The following is a 20,407-nucleotide window of genomic DNA, read 5'->3' on the forward strand; positions in this document are numbered from 1 at the left end:
GGTCAAAGCGCAACTAGCGCACGGCCTGCGCACGATCTGCGCACCCTATGCTAAAGATAGGGTGCGCCGATCGCAGGCGCCGCTGTGCGCTAGGAGGCGGCGCTACAAGGAAGGGGCGGGCACGCCGGGCAGAGAGCCGGCTCGGGGGCGGAGCTACCCCCGGCCGTGCGTGCGCTTAAAAAGCGCGAATGTGAAACCAGCCTAACATGTCAGGGGAACTTGCAGATCTTCATGGAGAAGGAGACCTGTAATTGTGTGTTCAGATTTTAAAAAAATGCTGTCGCACCAAGTTTTGTTTGAAAAGTCTGATGATTGGCTATGATTTTATATAGTTTTGACTGCATGTTTTTTCAGATTTTTGGCAAATTTTCTTAAACAATAATGCTTCACAGAATTGCAGAACTGCACAGCTATGCAGTAAATGCTTGATTGTAGTTTCTAAAGAAAATTTTCTTCAGCACAAAAAGATGGAATTTTTTTTAGCTGGCCTTATTCTAGTACCAATCACATGGTCTCAGATACTTACTTCCCCTATCATTTCAACATAGGCAGGGAACGCCCTCAACTCTCAAAGTTGGTGATGTGATTAAGGTGGCTGGTTTTCTATCTCAAGTGATTAGCAAAGCCAGCCTCCTTATCTGTATCTGTAATAGCCTTAAGGCCCTTTTACATTTAGCGATGCACCAGCGATCCAACCAGCGATCCGACCCGGTCAGGATCGCTGGTGCATCGCTAAATGATCGCTAGTGAGCTTTCATACAGAAAGATCTCACAGCGATGCAGCAGCGACGCAGCGCACGATACTCACCTTTCACACACAGCGATCCTGCGTCCTCCCGCCCGCCTCCACGTGTCGCTGGACGTCACAGCAGGAAGTCTCAGCAGGAAGCGCCCGACGAGAAATGGAGCCGGACATTCTCGCGCGATCAGCGATGGACAGCGGGGGAGCCGGTCGCTGGTAAGTATCACACATAGCGATATCGCTAGCAATATCGCTATAACGTCACAAAACCAGTGACGTTTTAGCGATATTGCTAGCGATATTGCTTAGTGTAAAACCCCCTTTAATGGAGAAAGAGCTTGGCTTAGCTAATAATCTGAGTCAGACAGCCATCATCCGAAAGATTTCACAATTAAAGTACGTTAGTAAGTTTAATTTACTTACATTTGTCATTGAACAACTCACTCAGCCATGATGCAACTAAATATGTGATTAGTACAACATTGAGTGTGGAACAACTTATATGTTAATCATTATTTTTGACATTGTTTTCCCTAAATGGACAATAGATGCAAAAATAAGAGACTTTGTAATATATCTTATTAGAAAAATCAGCTCCCTTCTCCTCTCTCAAAATTTTCAATTTTCCCATTAGTAAAATAGGTGATGACAGTTGGTGCGCATAAATTTTTATGGAGAATAGTAACTCTCATTTCAGGAGAACATGCAGCAGATTATCTGTGTAACAATTATATGGGTACTATGGAATCTGAATGCGTGGGATAATATGACACTGAGGCCAAAGATGATGCAAATAAGTATATTTAACAAGTGTGACAAATCAAACAGAGCACTTCCTGCAAAAGTAACGAAAACACAGCACAATATAGAATAATGCAAGTAAAGTAAAACTAACAGACCACTTCCTGCAATAGTAACGAATGCACAGTTCAATATAGAAATGTCCAGAGTAACTGAAGAGCGTGGCGCGACCGCTAATATAACCAGTCCAATAGTAATATAAACGCTGGTGTGTACAAGGCACTAAACGTAGGAGTCCAGCAGAAAGTATATGAGTACAAGCACACCGCATTTAATGAGGCAGTCCAGGGATATTTAAGAATGAGCACGCACACAACACTAAAGTGTAGACGTCCAGCATTATATAGAAGCGGCATTAACCAGAAAAGTTCACTATGTGTACATTTTGGGTTGAAAGTCCCGCACAAGTCTCCAGCACAGCAGCTCACACAAACACAGACCTAGAGGAGATGATGATGATGTCAGGATTCCTTACTGGCCACAGCAGTTCCAGGGGCGAATAGCTCCAGCTAGCAGTCCAGGCAATAGTTAAGCACAGACAGCATCAGGGAGACGCACAGAGGACTGTTGGCAGCAGAACGTGGAAAGGCAGAGCACCGAGTAATGAGCAGCAGCAGCAGACAGGGAGGAGCAGAGCAGACAGGGAGGAGCTCAGGAGCAAACAGCAACAAAATACTCAGGCAAAGAGGAGCACACAACCTGTACCTAAATAATCAGGACAGACAGGACGTTCCATGACAGGGGGAGATGCAAGACTCCATCTTGGATCAGGGCAAAACAGGCACAAAGGAAAGTTCGGAATCCTTACAGTCTGTGTCTGCCTCCATCTACTGCCCTCCCAACTCGATGCAATTTTAAAAGCACCACCTGCCATCTACCTTCTCGGTAATGGGAAAATTTGTCTTCCCTGAATATGGAATTTATAGATTTACCAATGAATTGTGAGTGGAAGATTAATATCGGAGGTGAAATAAGATATATTACAAAGTTGATTTTTTTCATGTGTACTATTGGTTGAATAATTAAAAAATAATATTATAGTTACCCTTTAATACAATGTGATATTTATATTTAGTTTAGTGACCATACTGAGTGAAAACATAATATGTATATCTGCTGAAGTTGCCTATCTAGAAGACCATCCCAAACTACAGAGCACCTCTGTAACGACATTTTACTTTTCATTCTCTATAAATGCTTTAGACTGTATTAATAGTCATTAAATCCTATTAAATGGTGGCAAAATATAAATCATGCAGTAATAAAAGCTGTTTGGATATTTTTAAAGTGTGATCTACGAAGAGTTGGAGATTGAAACAACAGAAGAAACCGCAGAATATGCTGAAAGAGAGGTGGAATATGATTATGAAGAAGAAATGGACAACAATGATGACCTGAAATCCACAGAGGAAGCTTTGGTTGAAACATCTGAGGCGGAGATCACAAGAGTTGGTATGCTTATCTCTGTAACTTCTAGTTATCGTTTGTCTACATTTTTGTACCATATGAAAGGCTGTGAGCTGCAGACACATTATGGTTATTCCATATTTCCATCTAAAGGTTGTTAGAAATTATTTTCAGTCAAAAGAGAATGTTTATAATTGTAACCAAAACAGGGTTCACTAATTTCTTGATGCCCGATAGTACCATGTTGCGTTAGTCCCTTCATGTGATCATCCATACAGTTGCATAGTCAAGAATACATAACCCTGGTGATAACTGGAGTAATGTTTAGCTATTGTCCATTTTAGCCCCTTGGTCTTTCGCTCTATTATCAAAGTATGAACATGTTCCAGAAATGGAAAAAATATACCAGAGTGCTGGAGACAGTTCCTGGCTACTACTACTCATTAGAACTGTAATAAATTGGTGAATGATTACATGGACACAAAATGCATGACAATTAAGGCAATGTCAACAGTTTAGCAACTTTATATTTTCAATTGTACAATGCTTCATTTACATTATTTATTAGGTCTTATTTACAGTGTTGCTCGAATGTTTTTCAACCTTTCAAAATCCTCCACATTTTTTCATAAATTTGTCCTAAAACTACATCAAATTTTTTATTTACGTTCTAAAAGTAGACAGAGTGAGTTAAGTCAAACAATAAAATGTAATTGACCTAAATATTAGTCCTGTTGGATGTCAGGGCAGCGAATGGCCAGCTGAAGGCCCTCATGGCTGCTCTGAGTGTCCTCCCGTGAAGCCCAGCCTTTGGATGGGCTTCATAAGAGAATGTAATTTGGTTCAATAGAATTGTATTGCAGTACATAGAATGAGTGATCAGTTAGACACAGGTTAAAGTCTCCTGAAGGGACAAAAAATAAACTTAAAAAAGAGAAAAAGAAAAAAAAATTCTGCCATCTCCTATCTCAGTATTGAGAATTTTGATAATGAGTGATCAATTTTTGCAGAGAGAAAAGCAAATTTTTCTAATAAGATATAATACAAAGTTGTTCATTTTCATGTGTGTTATGAATGGGCACCGAGGAGGATAGCAGGCCCAAGCTAAGCCACAGAAAACCAGAGAGGTTGGGAACTAAGCAGATGCAGACCCCTGATCCTGTCCACACAACTAGCAGTAGCCGTGGAGCGTGCCTACAATGATCCTAGATGCCTCGTCACAGCCGGAGAGCTAACTAAGCCTAAAGCAAGAAAGGGGAAATCTAAACTGCCCCGGAGCAGACCCCAAAGGAATAGATAGCCCCCAAACATATATTGTCGGTGAGACAAGATGAAAACACAAATGCAGGCAGAAAAATAGACTGAGCAAACGATGGGGCCCACACTGCCTAGACAGGACAGGAAAGGAAAGACACTGTCTGCAATCACGCAAAAAACCCTGCAAAAGTCCAACACGTCTGATGCACAAAAACACTGAAGTCGCATGACTTCACCCCCACTATATCAGGACTCTGGTATATTCTGAAAGCAAAGCAAAAAGAGACCAATATAACGAGACAAAACAAACTGGCACATGCAGGAACATATGGGCGGTGATTCAGCACAGCACCAGCCAGAGCTGGCTGACCCACACAAGCAAAGATAAACAAAACCAGATCAAGTGCAAACAGAATTGCAAATGAACCACTTAGCTGAACATGCAGGGAAAGATCAGAAGACATCAGCCCTCAGCAGGAACAGGAAGAAAATCTCCAGCAGGGTTAGAGGGAGTCATGTTGTGAGTTCATTTTCCCCTTCACTACTGAGGCCCGAGGAACTCCCTCTTCTGGTGAAGAAAGGTAGTGAGCCTGATTGTCAAACACCTGGGGCTGATGATGATGACTGGCTGAGTGGAGTTAATGACTGGATACAAGGCTGCCGACGCCCTTCTGGCCTGCAGGTGATTTCTCTGTGGACTTCTAGGAAACCAGTCTGATTCCTGCTCATCTAAAGCTAAGATTTCTGCTTTGCCGTTTTGCATTAGTGTTTTGTTTTCCTTGCTTTTCTGGATTCTGCCATTCCCTGCTGGGGTGAGCTGAATCTCCTTTTGCCTGTTGCTCTGTCTTCAGAATATTCCTGAGTACTGACATAGCTTTTTTGAAGCCTAGTGTCTTCAGGGCCTTTTTTACTGTCAGTTGGTTGGCTCTTATTTTCATAGGGTTTTTCATGGATTGCAGACAGCAGCCTTCCTGTCCTTTCCTATCTAAGCTAGCGTGGGCCCCATCTTTGCTCAGTCTGTCTTTCTGTCTGTGTTTTGTTCCTTCTTCTTGCTTCACCGTCATTATATGTGGGGGGCTGCCTTTTGCTTTGGGGTCTGCTCTGGGGCAGTTTAGATTTCCCTTTCCGTCTTTAGGCTATGTAGTCCTCCGGCTGTGATCAAGGGGCCTAGGGCATCGTAGGAGCCCCCCACGGCTACTGCTAGTTGTGTTGATAGGTTCAGGGGTCTGCAATCCGATAGCTGCCAACTTCTCTGGTTTTCTGGACTTAGCTAGCATTTCTATTTTTGCCTCCTACGGTGACTCAATCATAACAGAATCACCCGCCATACCGCAGATTCTAGGGTACTCAATAGCAGGAAAGAATTGTATAAAAAAAAAAAAAAAGGTGTGTATATTTTTTCCTCTATATCTCTGAGGCCGTAGGGGGAATTTTTTTTTTTCTCTCAATAGAGATAAAGCAATTGTCTGATCGTGTGGAGCAGATCGGTGCGGAAGTGCGGGGAATTTCCGCCTACCTTGCTCATTCACATGCTGCTGAACCAAAGATTCCTACACCTGATGTATTTTTGGGGGATCGGTCTAAATTTTTGAATTTCAAAAATAATTGTAAATTATTTTTTGCCTTGAAGCCTACCTCGTCAGGGAGCTCCGCGCAGCAGGTTAAAATTGTCATCTCTTTGCTGCGTGGCGATCCCCAGGATTGGGCGTTTTCTTTGAAACCAGATGATCCTATTCTGACTAATGTGAACGCATTTTTTCAGGCCTTGGGGTTGTTGTATGACGAACCTAATGCCATTGATCAGGCTGAAAAGACCCTGCTGGCATTGAACCAGGGTCGTGATTCTGCAGAATTGTACTGTCAAAAATTCCAAAAATGGGCAGTACTTACTACCTGGAATGATAATGCCTTGGCTGCTCTCTTTCGGAAGGTGTTGTCAGAAGCCATAAAAGATACTATGGTGGGATTTCCTGTTCCCTCTGGTCTTGACGATTCTATGTCTTTAGCCATTCAGGTTGATCGGCGTTTACGCGAACGCAGAGCTGCACGAGAGGTGTTGCCACCTGTTGAACAGATGTCTGAACCTATGCAATGTGATAGAGTTTTTTCCAGAGAGCAGCGTCAGGAGTTCAGAAGGCGTAATAAGTTGTGTTTTTTCTGTGGAGATGCCTCGCATATTATTTCTGTCTGTCCTAAACGCGAGAAACGCTTTGCACACACGTTTTCTGTTGGTGGTGTTCAACCTAAGTTTCTTCTGGCTATTACTCTGATCTGCTCCCTGTCCACATTTTCCGCCAAGGCTTTTGTGGATTCGGGAGCAGCTCTAAACCTAATGGACTTGGATTTTGCTAAACGTTGTGGATTTCCGATGACACCTCTGCAGATGCCTATCCCTTTGAGGGGGATTGATGATACTCCTTTGGCTAAAAATAAACCTCAGTTTTGGACCCAGGTGGTAATGCGGGTCGCCCCAGACCATCAAGAAAATTGCAGGTTTTTGGTGTTACATAATCTGCATGATACTATTGTTCTGGGGTTTCCCTGGTTACAAATTCATAATCCAGTTTTGGATTGGAAATCTGTGTCTGTGGTGAGTTGGGGTTGTCGGTGTGCCTTTAGTGAGGCTCCGGTGTTTTCCACCTCTCCTCAGTCACATGATGTTCCTGATTATTTGGCGGACTTTTATGATGTATTTAGTGAGAATGAGTCTGCGTCTCTGCCTCCTCATAGGAGTTATGACTGTGCTATTGAACTGAGCCCGGGGTGTAAATTTCCCAAGGGTCGGCTCTTCAATTTATCTGTACCCGAGCACAAGGCTATGCGATCCTATATTAAGGAGGCGTTGGAGAAGGGTCACATTAGACCATCCTCGTCACCCTTTGGTGCCGGGTTTTTTTTTGTAGCCAAAAAGGATGGATCATTAAGACCTTGTATTGATTAGCGTGCTCTCAACAAAATTACTGTTAAATATCAGTATCCATTACCCCTGATTTCTGATCTATTCTCCAGAGTTAAAGGTGCTTGCTGGTTTACCAAGCTTGACCTTAGGGGGGCGTATAATCTTATTCGCATTAAGCATGGGGATGAATGGCAGACGGCGTTTAATACTCCGGAGGGACATTTTGAGTACCTGGTGATGCCTTTTGGGCTCACTAATGCCCCTTCTGTCTTCCAGTGCTTCATGAACGATGTTTTCCGAGATTTTGTCGATAAATTTTTGATTATCTATCTGGATGATATTTTGATCTTCTCCAAGGATTGGGATTCTCATGTGGAACATATTCGGACTGTGTTCCGGATCTTGAGGGAGAATTCCCTGTATGTCAAAGGATCTAAATGCCTTTTTGGAGTACAGAGGATTTCTTTTTTGGGATTTATTTTGTCCCCGTCAACTATTGAAATGGACCCAGCCAAGGTACAGGCCATTTACGATTGGGTTCAGCCCACTTCTTTGAAGGCCCTCCAGAAGTTTTTGGGTTTTGCTAATTTTTATCGGAAATTTATAGCAAAATTTTCTAGTATTGCCAAGCCATTGACTGATTTGACTAAGAAGGGTGCTGATGTGTTAAATTGGTCTCCGGAGGCTGTTTCTTCCTTTCAGGAGCTGAAGCGAAGATTCACCTCCGCCCCGGTTTTGCGGCAACCTGATGTCTCACTTCCGTTCCAGGTAGAGGTGGATGCTTCTGAGATTGGTGCAGGAGCTGTTTTGTCCCAAAAGGATCCTGTAACATCTAAAATGAATCCCTGTGCTTTCTTTTCCCGAAAGTTCTCTTCATCTGAACGTAACTATGATGTGGGGAATCGGGAACTGTTAGCCATGAAATGGGCATTTGAGGAGTGGAGACATTGGTTGGAGGGAGCTAAGCATCAAGTCGTGGTCCTCACTGACCACAAGAATTTGATTTACCTAGAGTCGGCTAAGCGCTTGAACCCTAGACAGGCTAGGTGGGCCTTGTTTTTTACACGTTTTGATTTTGTGGTTTCTTTTCTTCCTGGAACTAAGAATGTCAAGGCTGACGCCCTCTCTAGGAGCTTCTTTGCTGATTCTCCTGTGGTGACCAAGCCTGCTACCATCTTAGGCGAAGGGGTAGTTCTTTCTGCCATCTCGCCTGATTTGAGACTTGCTCTGGAAGAGTTCCAGGAGGACAAACCTGAGCGTTGTCCCAGTGGGAAGTTGTATGTTCCTGACCAGTGGAAGAAGAGAGTGATGTCTGAAGTTCATTGCTCTGCTTTGGCTGGTCATCCAGGTATTTTTGGTACTAGAGATCTGGTGAGTCGGTCTTTTTGGTGGCCCTCCTTGTCTCGTGATGTCAGGAATTTTGTGCAGTCCTGTGGGACGTGCTCCCGGTCCAAATCGTGTTCTCGCTCTAGTGGGTTGTTGATGTTTTTGTCTGTCCCCAAGAGGCCATGGACCCATATTTCAATGGATTTCATCTCTGATATGCCTGTCTCTCAAAGGATGACTGTTATTTGGGTGATTTGTGATAGGTTCTCTAAGATGGTTCATCTTGTACCACTCCCTAAGTTGCCGTCTTCCTCTGAATTGGTGCCCCTGTTTTTACAACAGGTGGTTCGCTTGCACGGGATTCCTGAGAACATTGTATCTGACAGAGGAGTCCAGTTTGTGTCTAGATTTTGGAGAACTTTCTGTTCCAAGCTGGGAATTCAGTTGTCCTTCTCCTCTGCTTTTCACCCTCAGACCAATGGGCAGACAGAGAGAACAAACCAGACCTTGGAGTCATATTTGAGATGTTTTATTTCTGCTGATCAGGATGATTGGGTTTCATTTTTGCCCTTGGACGAATTTGCTTTAAATAATAGAGCTAGTTCTGCCACTTTGATGTCTCCTTTTTTTTGTAACTTTGGGTTTCATCCTCGATTTTCTTCAGAGCAGGTGGAGCCCTCTGCCTGCCCAGGTGTTGACACTGTGGTGGAGAGAATGCACCAGATCTGGGACCAAGTGGTGGATAAGTTATCTCTCTCCAAGGAAAAGGCCCAGTGGTTTTCCAATCGACATAGGACCATTGGTCCCCAATTTAAGGTTGGTGATATGGTGTGGTTATCATCAAAAAATATTGCTATGAAGGTGGCTTCTCCTAAGTTTAAGCCTAGATTTATTGGACCTTACAAGATTTGGGAGATTATTAATCCGGTCTCTTTTCGTTTGGCTCTTCCTGTCACATTTAAAATCCATAATGTGTTCCATAAATCTTTGTTGAAGAGGTTTGTTGAACCTGTTGTTCCTGGGGTTGCACCTCCAGACCCTGTATTGGTTGAAGGTAACATGGAATATGAGGTAGAGAAAGTACTGGATTCCCGTCTGGCTAGACGGAGACTCCAGTATTTGGTTAAGTGGAAGGGTTATGGTCAGGAGGATAATGCCTGGGTCTCTGCCTCTGATATTCATGCCAAAAGATTGGTGCGTGCCTTTCATCGGGCTCACCCTGATCGCCCTGGTGGCGTGGTTGAGGGTTCGGTGACCCCTCCTCAAGGGGGAGGTACTGTTGTGAGTTCATTTTCCTCTTCACTACTGAGGCCCGAGGAACTCCCTCTTCTGGTGAAGAAAGGTAGTGAGCCTGATTGTCAAACACCTGGGGCTGATGATGATGACTGGCTGAGTGGAGTTAATGACTGGATATAAGGCTGCCGACGCCCTTCTGGCTTGCGGGTGATTTCTCTGTGGACTTCTAGGAAACCAGTCTGATTCCTGCTCATCTAAAGCTAAGATTTCTGCTTTGCCTTTTTGCATTAGTGTTTTGTTTTCCTTGCTTTTCTGGATTCTGCCATTCCCTGCTGGGGTGAGCTGAATCTCCTTTTGCCTGTTGCTCTGTCTTCAGAATATTCCTGAGTACCGACATAGCTTTTTTGAAGCCTAGTGTCTTCAGGGCCTTTTTTACTGTCAGTTGGTTGGCTCTTATTTTCATAGGGTTTTTCATGGATTGCAGACAGCAGCCTTCCTGTCCTTTCCTATCTAAGCTAGCGTGGGCCCCATCTTTGCTCAGTCTGTCTTTCTGTCTGTGCTTTGTTCTTTCTTCTTGCTTCACCGTCATTATATGTGGGGGGCTGCCTTTTGCTTTGGGGTCTGCTCTGCGGCAGTTTAGATTTCCCTTTCTGTCTTTAGGCTATGTAGTCCTCCGGCTGTGATTGAGGGGCCTAGAGCATCGTAGGAGCCCCCCACAGCTATTGCTAGTTGTGTTGATAGGTTCAGGGGTCTGCAATCCGATAGCTGCCAACTTCTCTGGTTTTCTGGACTTAGCTAGCATTTCTATTTTTGCCTCCTACGGTGACTCAATCATAACAGAGTCAGCTGTCTTAAATCCCATTCAGAAACCCCAGATCTCCAATCATCTTCCTCATTATCAGGTGGCAAGTTTCTGTCAATCAGATCAGCTCCACTACCTCCAGTAACCACCAAAGGGAGTCCAGAAAGAGAACTCGCAACCCCTCTGTCAATCTGACCAGCTCCACTACCTTCAGTAATCACCAGAGTGAAGCCAGAGAGAGAATTCACAACACATGTGTCCTATTGATTTATGTAAGAAAAATTATACTGGTGGTTATGTTTTAAAAGAAAATATGGGATAAAAGGAAGAACAAAAGAGCAAAAATGGAGAATCGACAAGTCATGAAGGGATTAAGGTTAACTTCAAATTAGGGGACAGCCAATTCCATTTTCTCATATTATAGAATAGATTGAGCGCGAAACGGCTGTTGTCCGTGTTCCAGCACATTGCTCCTGTGCCTATGCCGATGCCCTGTGTATGTGAAATAAAGTGATTTGATTCACATGAACGGTGAGTGCCATCCTGCTTTTTCTCTTTCTCCTCAACGAAATGTTCTGTTTTTTCAATATGGGATTGAGCACCCGTTCCAAGTGGGATTAAGGTGTTTTTTATTAATGTGAAAAATTTATGTGCAGGCATTCAGGGTATTTTTCCACACAACGGTGCCGGATATCTATTTTCTCAATTTGTGGACAGTCATATTTTAGAATAGATTAGTCTACCATAAATTTTTCAAAATCAAAGAAAATTATTATTTTTGTGCCAGAAAATTTAGCTGACATCTCCCTCTTGTGACACCATAGTTGATGTCTCTTAGTCATGCACTTCCAATGAAAGAGTCTTGAGTCACTTGCTCTGTCAGGGCACTTCTGAGGAATCCTTCCCCCAGATTACAAACTTTTTGGATTTTTAGAATTTATTGTTCAACTATTGGATCAATTTAGTCTCTCTGGGATATGGTTATTTCAGTGTTCATTTCTGCTGAAGCGATTGAAGAATGATACATTATATCCATCTGTTCTTATATGTTTGTTTTGCACATAATGAAACAAATTCTACGGTAATAACAACCATTTTTCTGCTGCTTTCATTCCATGAATGTAATGAATGTCACACTTGTGAACATGATTCTTCTATTATTGCTATATATTTCACAGTGTTGCTATTTTATTGATGCTTTGTGTTATATCATGCATTACACAAGACTCAAAAATTGCCAAAACTGAAACCTTGAGCTGTCCCTTTAGGTCTTGTACTATGCATAACCTTGCAGAAAGACACATTTGGGGGACGAAATATTCCTATAATTGTTTATATGGGTAATTGTTTTGTAATACTCAATGGAAAAAACAGTCAAGGTGTTTCCTAGTAATGTTAAATGGCTGTAATTGTGCAGAAGGGGAAAAACTAATATACAAACTGGAGCTGCCCTAAAAACCACCTGGTTTTGTATGAAGCAGATTTTTAAAACTTTGTTTTATTCTTTAGGAACATCTCACTGCAAGAAAGACTAATGGTGTATATACAGTGCTTACATGTAGTATGGTTTCTAGATACAGTATATGTGCATGCTAAGAAATGTAAACTGGGAACTGATACAAATTAGTAGTGAATAACTAATAGTTTCAGCTCTAGTGCTTATTGTATGTACAGTACAAATCTTAGTGCATATCTAATAGTATAAGCAATAAAGCATATACAAGTGTTAGCCATGGTGTACATATCATTGTATTAGCCTTAGTGAATATAAAGTACACTCCTCACAAAAATATAAAGTGTAAACCATAGTGCTTATTCAGGTTACAGGCATTTTTGTTCAAATAATTGACATAATCCACAATCCTAATAGTGCAGAGATACAAAATCACATTTTATATTTTATCTGAGTTAAACTTTACGTGTTTTAGAAATCAATAGCATAACAAAAGAATATGGCATTATTTTCTGATGACAGTTCAGAAAATGATGTCATATGCTGAGAATAAAGTAGTACAGCTCTTGTTTAGGACCCCATCCACTTCCATTTATTTTTCCTGTACGTGCCCTCATCATGCAGCACGGCCCTGATTACTCAATATAGAAAACCTTTTAACTAAAACATGATTAATGATTCATGCTCTGAATATAAAGTAGTCAGCAAACAGCCCTTACTACAAATCCACTTCTCAATCGTATGGGCATGTAAATATTCTAATAGTGATATCTCATGATATCTTGTTTGTAGTCCAATAGAATGTTCATCTGTTAGATTTATTTTTTTGTTCATTTGGTTGAACAAAAATGTTGTTATTGTAAAGTCTGTATAACTCCTTCATATAGCTGGCTGTCATGTTGTTTTGTTACACCGCTCCGCCATACTCACCCGGCCTCCGCTCCCACGCCGCAGCCGCCGCCCTCCGCTCCCACGCCGCAGCCTCTCTCCACCCGACGGCCGCGGCGGTCACCTGAGACAGGCCCGCGACCGATGCCTTCCCTGCATGCTATGCGCATGCGCCATAGGCCGCGGCCGCGCCTCCTTCCTGCTTCTTATGCTCCGGCTGTGCCCTGACCCGGAAGCACCTTTGGACCAATGGCTGACCAGACGGGGCCATATCAGGCCGCTTCCCCCTGAGGGAGGCGCCTGATCGTTGTGTTTCCTGACACTCTGGCCTCGCTCCATCGTGCACACTCTGCTCCTGCAGTTCCTGTCTCGGCTGCTCCTCACAGCAGCTTCTCAGTCCTGCTACCCGTGTTCCTGGTTACCTACTCCAGTCCTGCCTTCAGTGTTCCTGTCGTCCTACTCCAGTCCTGCCTTGTGTTCCTGCCGTCCTACTCCAGTCCTGCCTTCAGTGTTCCTGCCGTCCTACTCCAGTCCTGCCTTGTGTTCCTGCCGTCCTACTCCAGTCCTGCCTTCAGTGTTCCTGCCGTCCTACTCCAGTCCTGTCTTCAGTGCTCCTGCCGTCCTACTCCAGTCTCAGTCTTACTCCGGTCCATCCTGAGCCGCCCCTCTCGGTACCGGCTACCGTGGTACTCGAACCCCTGGGCCTGCTCCTAACGGTCCCTGTATAGGGGTCGGTTCCACCTGGCAGCTCGCCCGGGGTCCCTCGGTGCCACGGTCCAGAGGGTCCACTCTCGGAGCTCCCGCTCCTGACCACCCACGCTAACAGTACGATCAGGCCATGGACTCTGCCGGTACTACGGCTGCTACCCAGAAAGAGTTGCTATTCCTACGGGAGAATCAGGGGCGCATTATGTCAATCATGAAGTCGATGGACACCCGTTTGTCGGCCTTACAGGTGGCCGATCCTGGAAATGCCACTCAGCTGGCCAGTCTCCAACAGGAGCTGGGTCAGCAGCAAGATACTCAAACCCACATTTTGTCCTACATGGCCTCCTTTGATAGTCGCTTTTCGGCCCTCCAGGCTGCCGCTGCAGTGACGACTCCTCCCCCTGCGTCTGCTGCTCCTCTGACGCCCCGCCTCGCCAAGCCGCCTCGTTTCACCGGGGATCCCAAGCTCTGTAGGGGGTTCTTAAATCAGTGTAGTCTCCACTTTGAATGGCTGCCGCAGCAATATCCCTCGGACCGGGCCAAAGTGGCCTTCATCATGTCCCATCTGGAGGGAGAGGCCCTTTCTTGGGTAAACCCGCTCTGGGAACGTGACGACCCGGTCGTTTCGAGTCTCCCGGTTTTCCTGGATACTTTTCGTAAGGTTTTCGATGAGCCGGGCCGGTTAGACTCTCTCACTGAGTCACTCTTTAACTTACACCAGGGCTCTCTCACGGTCGGACAGTACGCTATTCGCTTTCGCACTATTTCCTCTGAGCTCGGCTGGAATAACGCAGCTTTGGTGGGGGCATTCTGGCGCGGTCTTTCTAGTAAAATAAAGGATGAACTCGCTGGTCGAGATACCCCGTCCACCTTAGAGGACCTTATCTCGCTGGCTACCCGCATTGACCTGCGCTTCCTGGAGCACGCTCGGGAGTCAGTGAGAGACAGGCGCTCCTCCAGGTCACTTTCTCCTTTCACTCAGTCGGCCAGCTCACGTTCAGTCGGATCTTCTTCCCTTTCTTCGGGTGAGCCCATGCAGATAGATCATCTCAGGTTGGCCGAGTTACGTCAGAGAGAGAGACGGGCACAAGGTCTGTGCCTCTATTGCGGTCATTCGTCACACTATATCCGCACCTGTCCTAAGAGACAGGGAAACGACTCCACCTAGGTCAGGTAAGAGAGGCCTTCCTAGGTGATGATGATGATTCCTCTCAACCCCTTACGATTTCTGTGCATTTGGTTTCAGGAGGGAGGCGTGGTTCCGAGGTGGCCTACGTGGATTCGGGCTCAGCGGGTAACTTCATTCGGCCGGAAGAGGTAGACAAATACCAAATTCCTGTAGTCACTCTATCTAACCCAATTCAGATTGCCACCGTGGATGGCAAACCGCTACAGGTGACCGTCACCTTGGTCACTGAAGAGGTGGAATTGCAAATTGGAGCCTTACATCAAGAGAAGATAGCCTTTTACGTTTTACCTAAGCTCTCTCACGCCAATTCTACTCGGCCTTCCATGGTTAAGAACTCATCAGCCTGTTCTCGACTGGTCTTCTGGGGACATACTCCGCTGGGGGCACCCGTGCCAAGCTCGCTGTCTGACTCCTGTCCGCCTGGCGGCCGCTCCACGGTCACCTCCAGACCTCCCGGGTCTTCCTCCAGCTTACAGCTCCTACGCCGATGTTTTTGATAAGAAGGAAGCGGAGGTCCTCCCTCCACACCGGCCGTTTGACTGCCCAATTGAACTTGTTTCTGGTTCAACCCCCCCAAGGGGCAGAATCTACCCTCTGTCTCCCGCGGAGACCACCGCCATGTCCGAGTACGTCCGAGAGAACCTCGCCAAAGGCTTTATACGGAAATCCTCTTCGCCCGCGGGAGCCGGGTTCTTCTTCGTCAAAAAGAAGGACGGGACTCTATGACCATGCATTGACTATAGGGGCTTGAATGAGATTACCATCAAGAACAGGTACCCTCTTCCACTCATTCCGGAACTGTTTGACCGTCTCAGAGGGGCTCGGGTCTTTACCAAGCTGGACCTCAGAGGAGCCTACAATCTGGTCCGTATCCGTGCAGGTGACGAGTGGAAGACCGCTTTCAACACTCGAGATGGCCATTACGAGTACCTGGTCATGCCCTTCGGTCTTTGCAATGCTCCTGCAGTCTTTCAAGAGTTCGTCAACGAGATCTTCCGGGATCTCTTGTACTCCTGTGTGGTCGTGTACTTAGACGACATCCTCGTCTTCTCGCCGGACCTCTCGTCCCACAGAAAGAGTGTCCGCCTGGTGCTTCAGCGTCTTCGGGAGAACCGTCTGTATGCAAAGATCGAGAAATGTCTCTTCGAACAGACCTCTCTGCCACTTCTGGGATACATTATCTCCGACGCTGGTCTAAGGATGGATCCCGAGAAGTTGTCTGCCATCCTCAAATGGCCTCGCCCCGTCGGATTAAAGGTGATACAACGATTCCTCGGGTTCGCCAACTATTACCGGCAATTTGTCTCCCACTTCTCCGCGATCACAAGACCCATTTCTGTGCTCACCCGTAAAGGGTCTACTTCCAAGGATTGGTCTCCTGAGGCAGAGGAGGCCTTTCTGTCCCTAAAACGGGCTTTCTCCACGGCTCCGGTCCTGCATCGCCCTGAGAGCGATCGACCTTTTGTACTCGAGGTGGACGCTTCCTCGACTGGTGCTGGGGCGGTGCTGTCCCAGAGAACCGCCTCCGGTCGCCTGCACCCTTGTGGCTTCTTCTCGAAGGCCTTTTCTCCATCCGAGTGTAACTACTCGATCGGTGACCGGGAACTTTTGGCCATCAAGTTGGCCTTGGAGGAATGGCGCCACCTCCTGGAAGGAGCTGTCCATCCTTTTGTCATCTTCTCGGACCACAAGAATCTGGCCTATCTCCAGTCTGCCCAGAGACTAAACCCTCGCCAGGCCAGATGGTCTTTATTTTTTGCCCGATTTGATTTCGAGCTCCGATTCCGTCCCGGCAACAAGAATTCCAAAGCCGACGCCCTGTCCAGGGTCTTCCAACCACACGAATCCACGGAGGAACCGTCACATATCATTGATCCCACTAGGATCATCACCGTGGCTCCAGTGAACTGGCTTACTCCTCCGCCTGGCAAGACGCTTGTGCCAGAAAATCTCAAGCAAAAGGTTCTTCTATGGGGGCACTCCTCCAAACTGGCCGGCCATGCCGGAACTAAGAAGACCCTTAACCTTATCAAACGTCACTACTGGTGGCCCTCATTTCGCCAAGATGTACTCGACTTTGTGGCTTCTTGTCCATCCTGTGCAAAGAACAAGGTGCCACGGAGATCTCCGTCTGGCTTGTTGCTTCCGTTGCCTGTCCCTACGGTTCCTTGGGAGAACATCGCCATGGATTTCATCACCGATCTACCCTGCTCTGCGGGCTGCTCAGTCATTCTGGTGGTGGTGGATCGTTTTTCCAAGATGGCTCACTTCATCCCTCTGCCCGGTCTTCCCTCAGCGCCAGAGCTGGCCGAGATCTTCATTCATCAAGTCTTCAGGCTTCATGGACTACCTCGACGCATTGTGTCTGACCGAGGGGTTCAGTTTACCTCCAAGTTCTGGCGTTCGCTTTGTAAGCTTATGAACGTTTCCCTCGACTTCTCCTCGGCCTACCATCCACAGTCCAACCGACAAGTAGAGCGTACCAACCAGACGCTTACGGGATACTTACGCCACTTCTCTAACGCCCACCAGAACGATTGGGTCAACTTACTCCCCTGGGCAGAGTTCGCTTATAACAACCATGCTGGTGAGTCTTCGGCCAAGTCTCCGTTTTTCATTGTTTTTGGCAGACATCCTGGTGTCCCTCTTCCGATAACCCCTGCCTCTGAGGTACCCGCGGCCAATGCCTTGTCCTCGGAATTTTCTAAGATTTGGGCTGAGACCAACACATCACTCAAGAGATCCGCTGATCAGATGAAGAACTATGCAGACAAAAAAAGGTTGGATTCTCCTCCGTATCGTGTTGGCGACAAGGTCTGGCTCTCCTCCAAATTCGTCCGACTAAAACTGCCCTCCTACAAGTTGGGTCCACGCTACATCGGTCCGTTTGAAATTCTGGGACGTATTAACGAAGTTGCCTACAAATTGAGGTTGCCTGCTTCGCTCCGGATCCCGAACACCTTTCACGTCTCTCTCCTGAAGCCTGTGGTGCTGAATCGTTTCCATTCCTCGCTTGATCTTGGTCCTCAGCCGGTGGGTGCCGACAACGTTTTTGAAGTGCAGGACATCCTCGCTGTGAAAAGGGTTAGAGGTAGGACTTTCTTTCTCGTTGATTGGAAGGGCTTTGGTCCTGAGGAGAGATCCTGGGAGCCTCGGGAGAATATTAATGCTCCCCGTATCCTCAAGAGGTTTCTTGTTAATCTCCGGGGGGGGCGGCTTAGGGGAGGGGGTACTGTTACACCGCTCCGCCATACTCACCCGGCCTCCGCTCCCACGCCGCAGCCGCCCTCCGCTCCCACGCCGCAGCCTCTCTCCACCCGACGGCTGCGGCGGTCACCTGAGACAGGCCCGCGACCGATGCCTTCCCTGCATGCTATGCGCATGCGCCATAGGCCGCGGCCGCGCCTCCTTCCTGCTTCTTATGCTCCGGCTGTGCCCTGACCCGGAAGCACCTTTGGACCAATGGCTGACCAGACGGGGCCATATCAGGCCGCTTCCCCCTGAGGGAGGCGCCTGATCGTTGTGTTTCCTGACACTCTGGCCTCGCTCCATCGTGCACACTCTGCTCCTGCAGTTCCTGTCTCGGCTGCTCCTCACAGCAGCTTCTCAGTCCTGCTACCCGTGTTCCTGGTTACCTACTCCAGTCCTGCCTTCAGTGTTCCTGTCGTCCTACTCCAGTCCTGCCTTGTGTTCCTGCCGTCCTACTCCAGTCCTGCCTTCAGTGTTCCTGCCGTCCTACTCCAGTCCTGTCTTCAGTGCTCCTGCCGTCCTACTCCAGTCTCAGTCTTACTCCGGTCCATCCTGAGCCGCCCCTCTCGGTACCGGCTACCGTGGTACTCGAACCCCTGGGCCTGCTCCTAACGGTCCCTGTATAGGGGTCGGTTCCACCTGGCAGCTCGCCCGGGGTCCCTCGGTGCCACGGTCCAGAGGGTCCACTCTCGGAGCTCCCGCTCCTGACCACCCACGCTAACATGTTTCAAGCATAAATGTGACAGCACACATCTCCTTGCCTGGCCACTTAGATTTTGTCTCCCTCTTTGTACGCTCACCATGATGACAGCTGGGAGATGGAGATTGCTAATGGCAGAGTGATGAATTGGGGGACAGCATCAAAATCTTCACGGAGGGCTATATTTTAATAAGGAATTAAGTAGGGGAGAGGTGAATCACAAAGACTGTGTTTAGAGAAATCAGAACAAAATTATTTAGTTGGGGTAACATAAGAAGGATCCTGTCATCTATTTCATGCTGCCCAAACAGCTGGAAGTATGAATCAGTGCCTGACTGCTTGATCGCAGCCAGATATATTTTGCTCTGAAACTCTCCTGTGTTCGAGCAAAAATATAATTCAAAGATCCGGCTGGAGACCATAGCCAGAGCTGAGACTAGTCCAGTACTACACCCCCCAGTTGTTCCCAGGGCTAGTGCAGGTGATTTGCATGTCTCTTCCTCTTGTGTACAAAGAGAAACCTGTCAATCACCTGCTGTAGATTATTATTATTAATTATTAGAATAGCGCCATTTCTTCCATGGCATTTTACATGTAAAAAGGGGTATACATAACAAAAATCAAGTACAATAATCTTAAACAATAGAAGTCTAGACTAGTACAGGAAGAGATAGGACCCTGCCCGTGAGGGCTCACAATCTACAAGGGTTGGGTGAGGATATAGTAGGTGAGCGTAAAGCTGCTCATGGAGGTAAGTCATGTGGGTGCAGGATGCTGACTTTGTACCACATAGCTTTATTCTTCTTCTATAGCTGCTTAAAGGGAATCTGTAACCTGATTTATACCACTCAATCTGCAAGAAGCAGAACCTGGCTCCAGTGTTTCAGACAAATATAGTTAGGAGATCTGTCCAGGGACCATAGCTGGAGATGAGACTAGTCCTGTGCCACCCATGACTATTTTCTTCTAGTGTACACCTGAAGAGAGACCTGTCAGTCACATGCAGCAGCATTGGAAAGAGCTGGCAGCACTGTACTAGTCTCAGCTCTGGCTATGGTTCCCTGACCAGATCTTTTAACTATATTTTCTCATAAATGCTGGAGCCAGACTCTGTTTCTTGCTGGCTGCAGATTGAGCAGCATGAAGCTGTAATACAGATTACATTGATACCTTTTGGTGAAGAAATCTTCTTTGTTATTCTTTAATCGCCATTTAAAGTGTTCTGCTAGTTAGATTTCAGTGCACAGGGGCTGGACTGTGCACGAGGTCTTCTCCTCCCCGTCTGTGACTCCCCAGCAGCTCCGCCTGCCTTCGGTCTGTGAATGACAGATCACAGCTGAGTTTTCAAACAGAGAAGGCCAGTCATTCATTGCCTAGAGCCTGGAGTTCAAATGGTAAAAAAACAACGTGGAATTTGCTACCAAACATATCAATATAATCTGCATTACAGCATCATTACAGCAATGCCTTTACTTTACATTACAAAATTGTGCTGACAAATTTTCTTTAAAGGGCTGTAGGAGCAAACTAAAGCTTTGCTGAACAATCTCCGCACCCTAAACACTCAGAACTTGCATCCAGCATGTATTACTAAGAAGGGCACATCCACATGAGAAAACTATAAATCTAGGAACAGTTTGAAATCTTCACATACCATGGTCTGAAATGATAAAATAATGAAGACTTAACCCCTTTCTGACATCAGTCATACTATCCCGTCCATGGGACCCGGGCCCCTATGCCCATGGAC

The 20,407-nt window shown here is 46.4% G+C and overlaps 1 protein-coding gene across 1 annotated transcript in view; it reads left to right on the top strand.

The window, feature by feature from the left end:
* Positions 1 to 20,407, top strand: part of LOC141084511 (collagen alpha-4(VI) chain-like) — a 376,083-nt gene that overhangs the window by 307,963 nt on the left and 47,713 nt on the right. Inside the window, exon 40 of the mRNA XM_073569263.1 lies at positions 2,832 to 2,995. Coding sequence (XP_073425364.1) covers positions 2,832 to 2,995 — 164 coding nt within the window. The remainder of the gene's footprint in view (positions 1 to 2,831; positions 2,996 to 20,407) is intronic.

The sequence above is a fragment of the Dendrobates tinctorius genome, unplaced genomic scaffold (genome assembly GCF_039654945.1).
Source record: "Dendrobates tinctorius isolate UK_male_01 unplaced genomic scaffold, ASM3965494v1 ptg000005l, whole genome shotgun sequence".
NCBI lineage: Eukaryota > Metazoa > Chordata > Amphibia > Anura > Dendrobatidae > Dendrobates > Dendrobates tinctorius.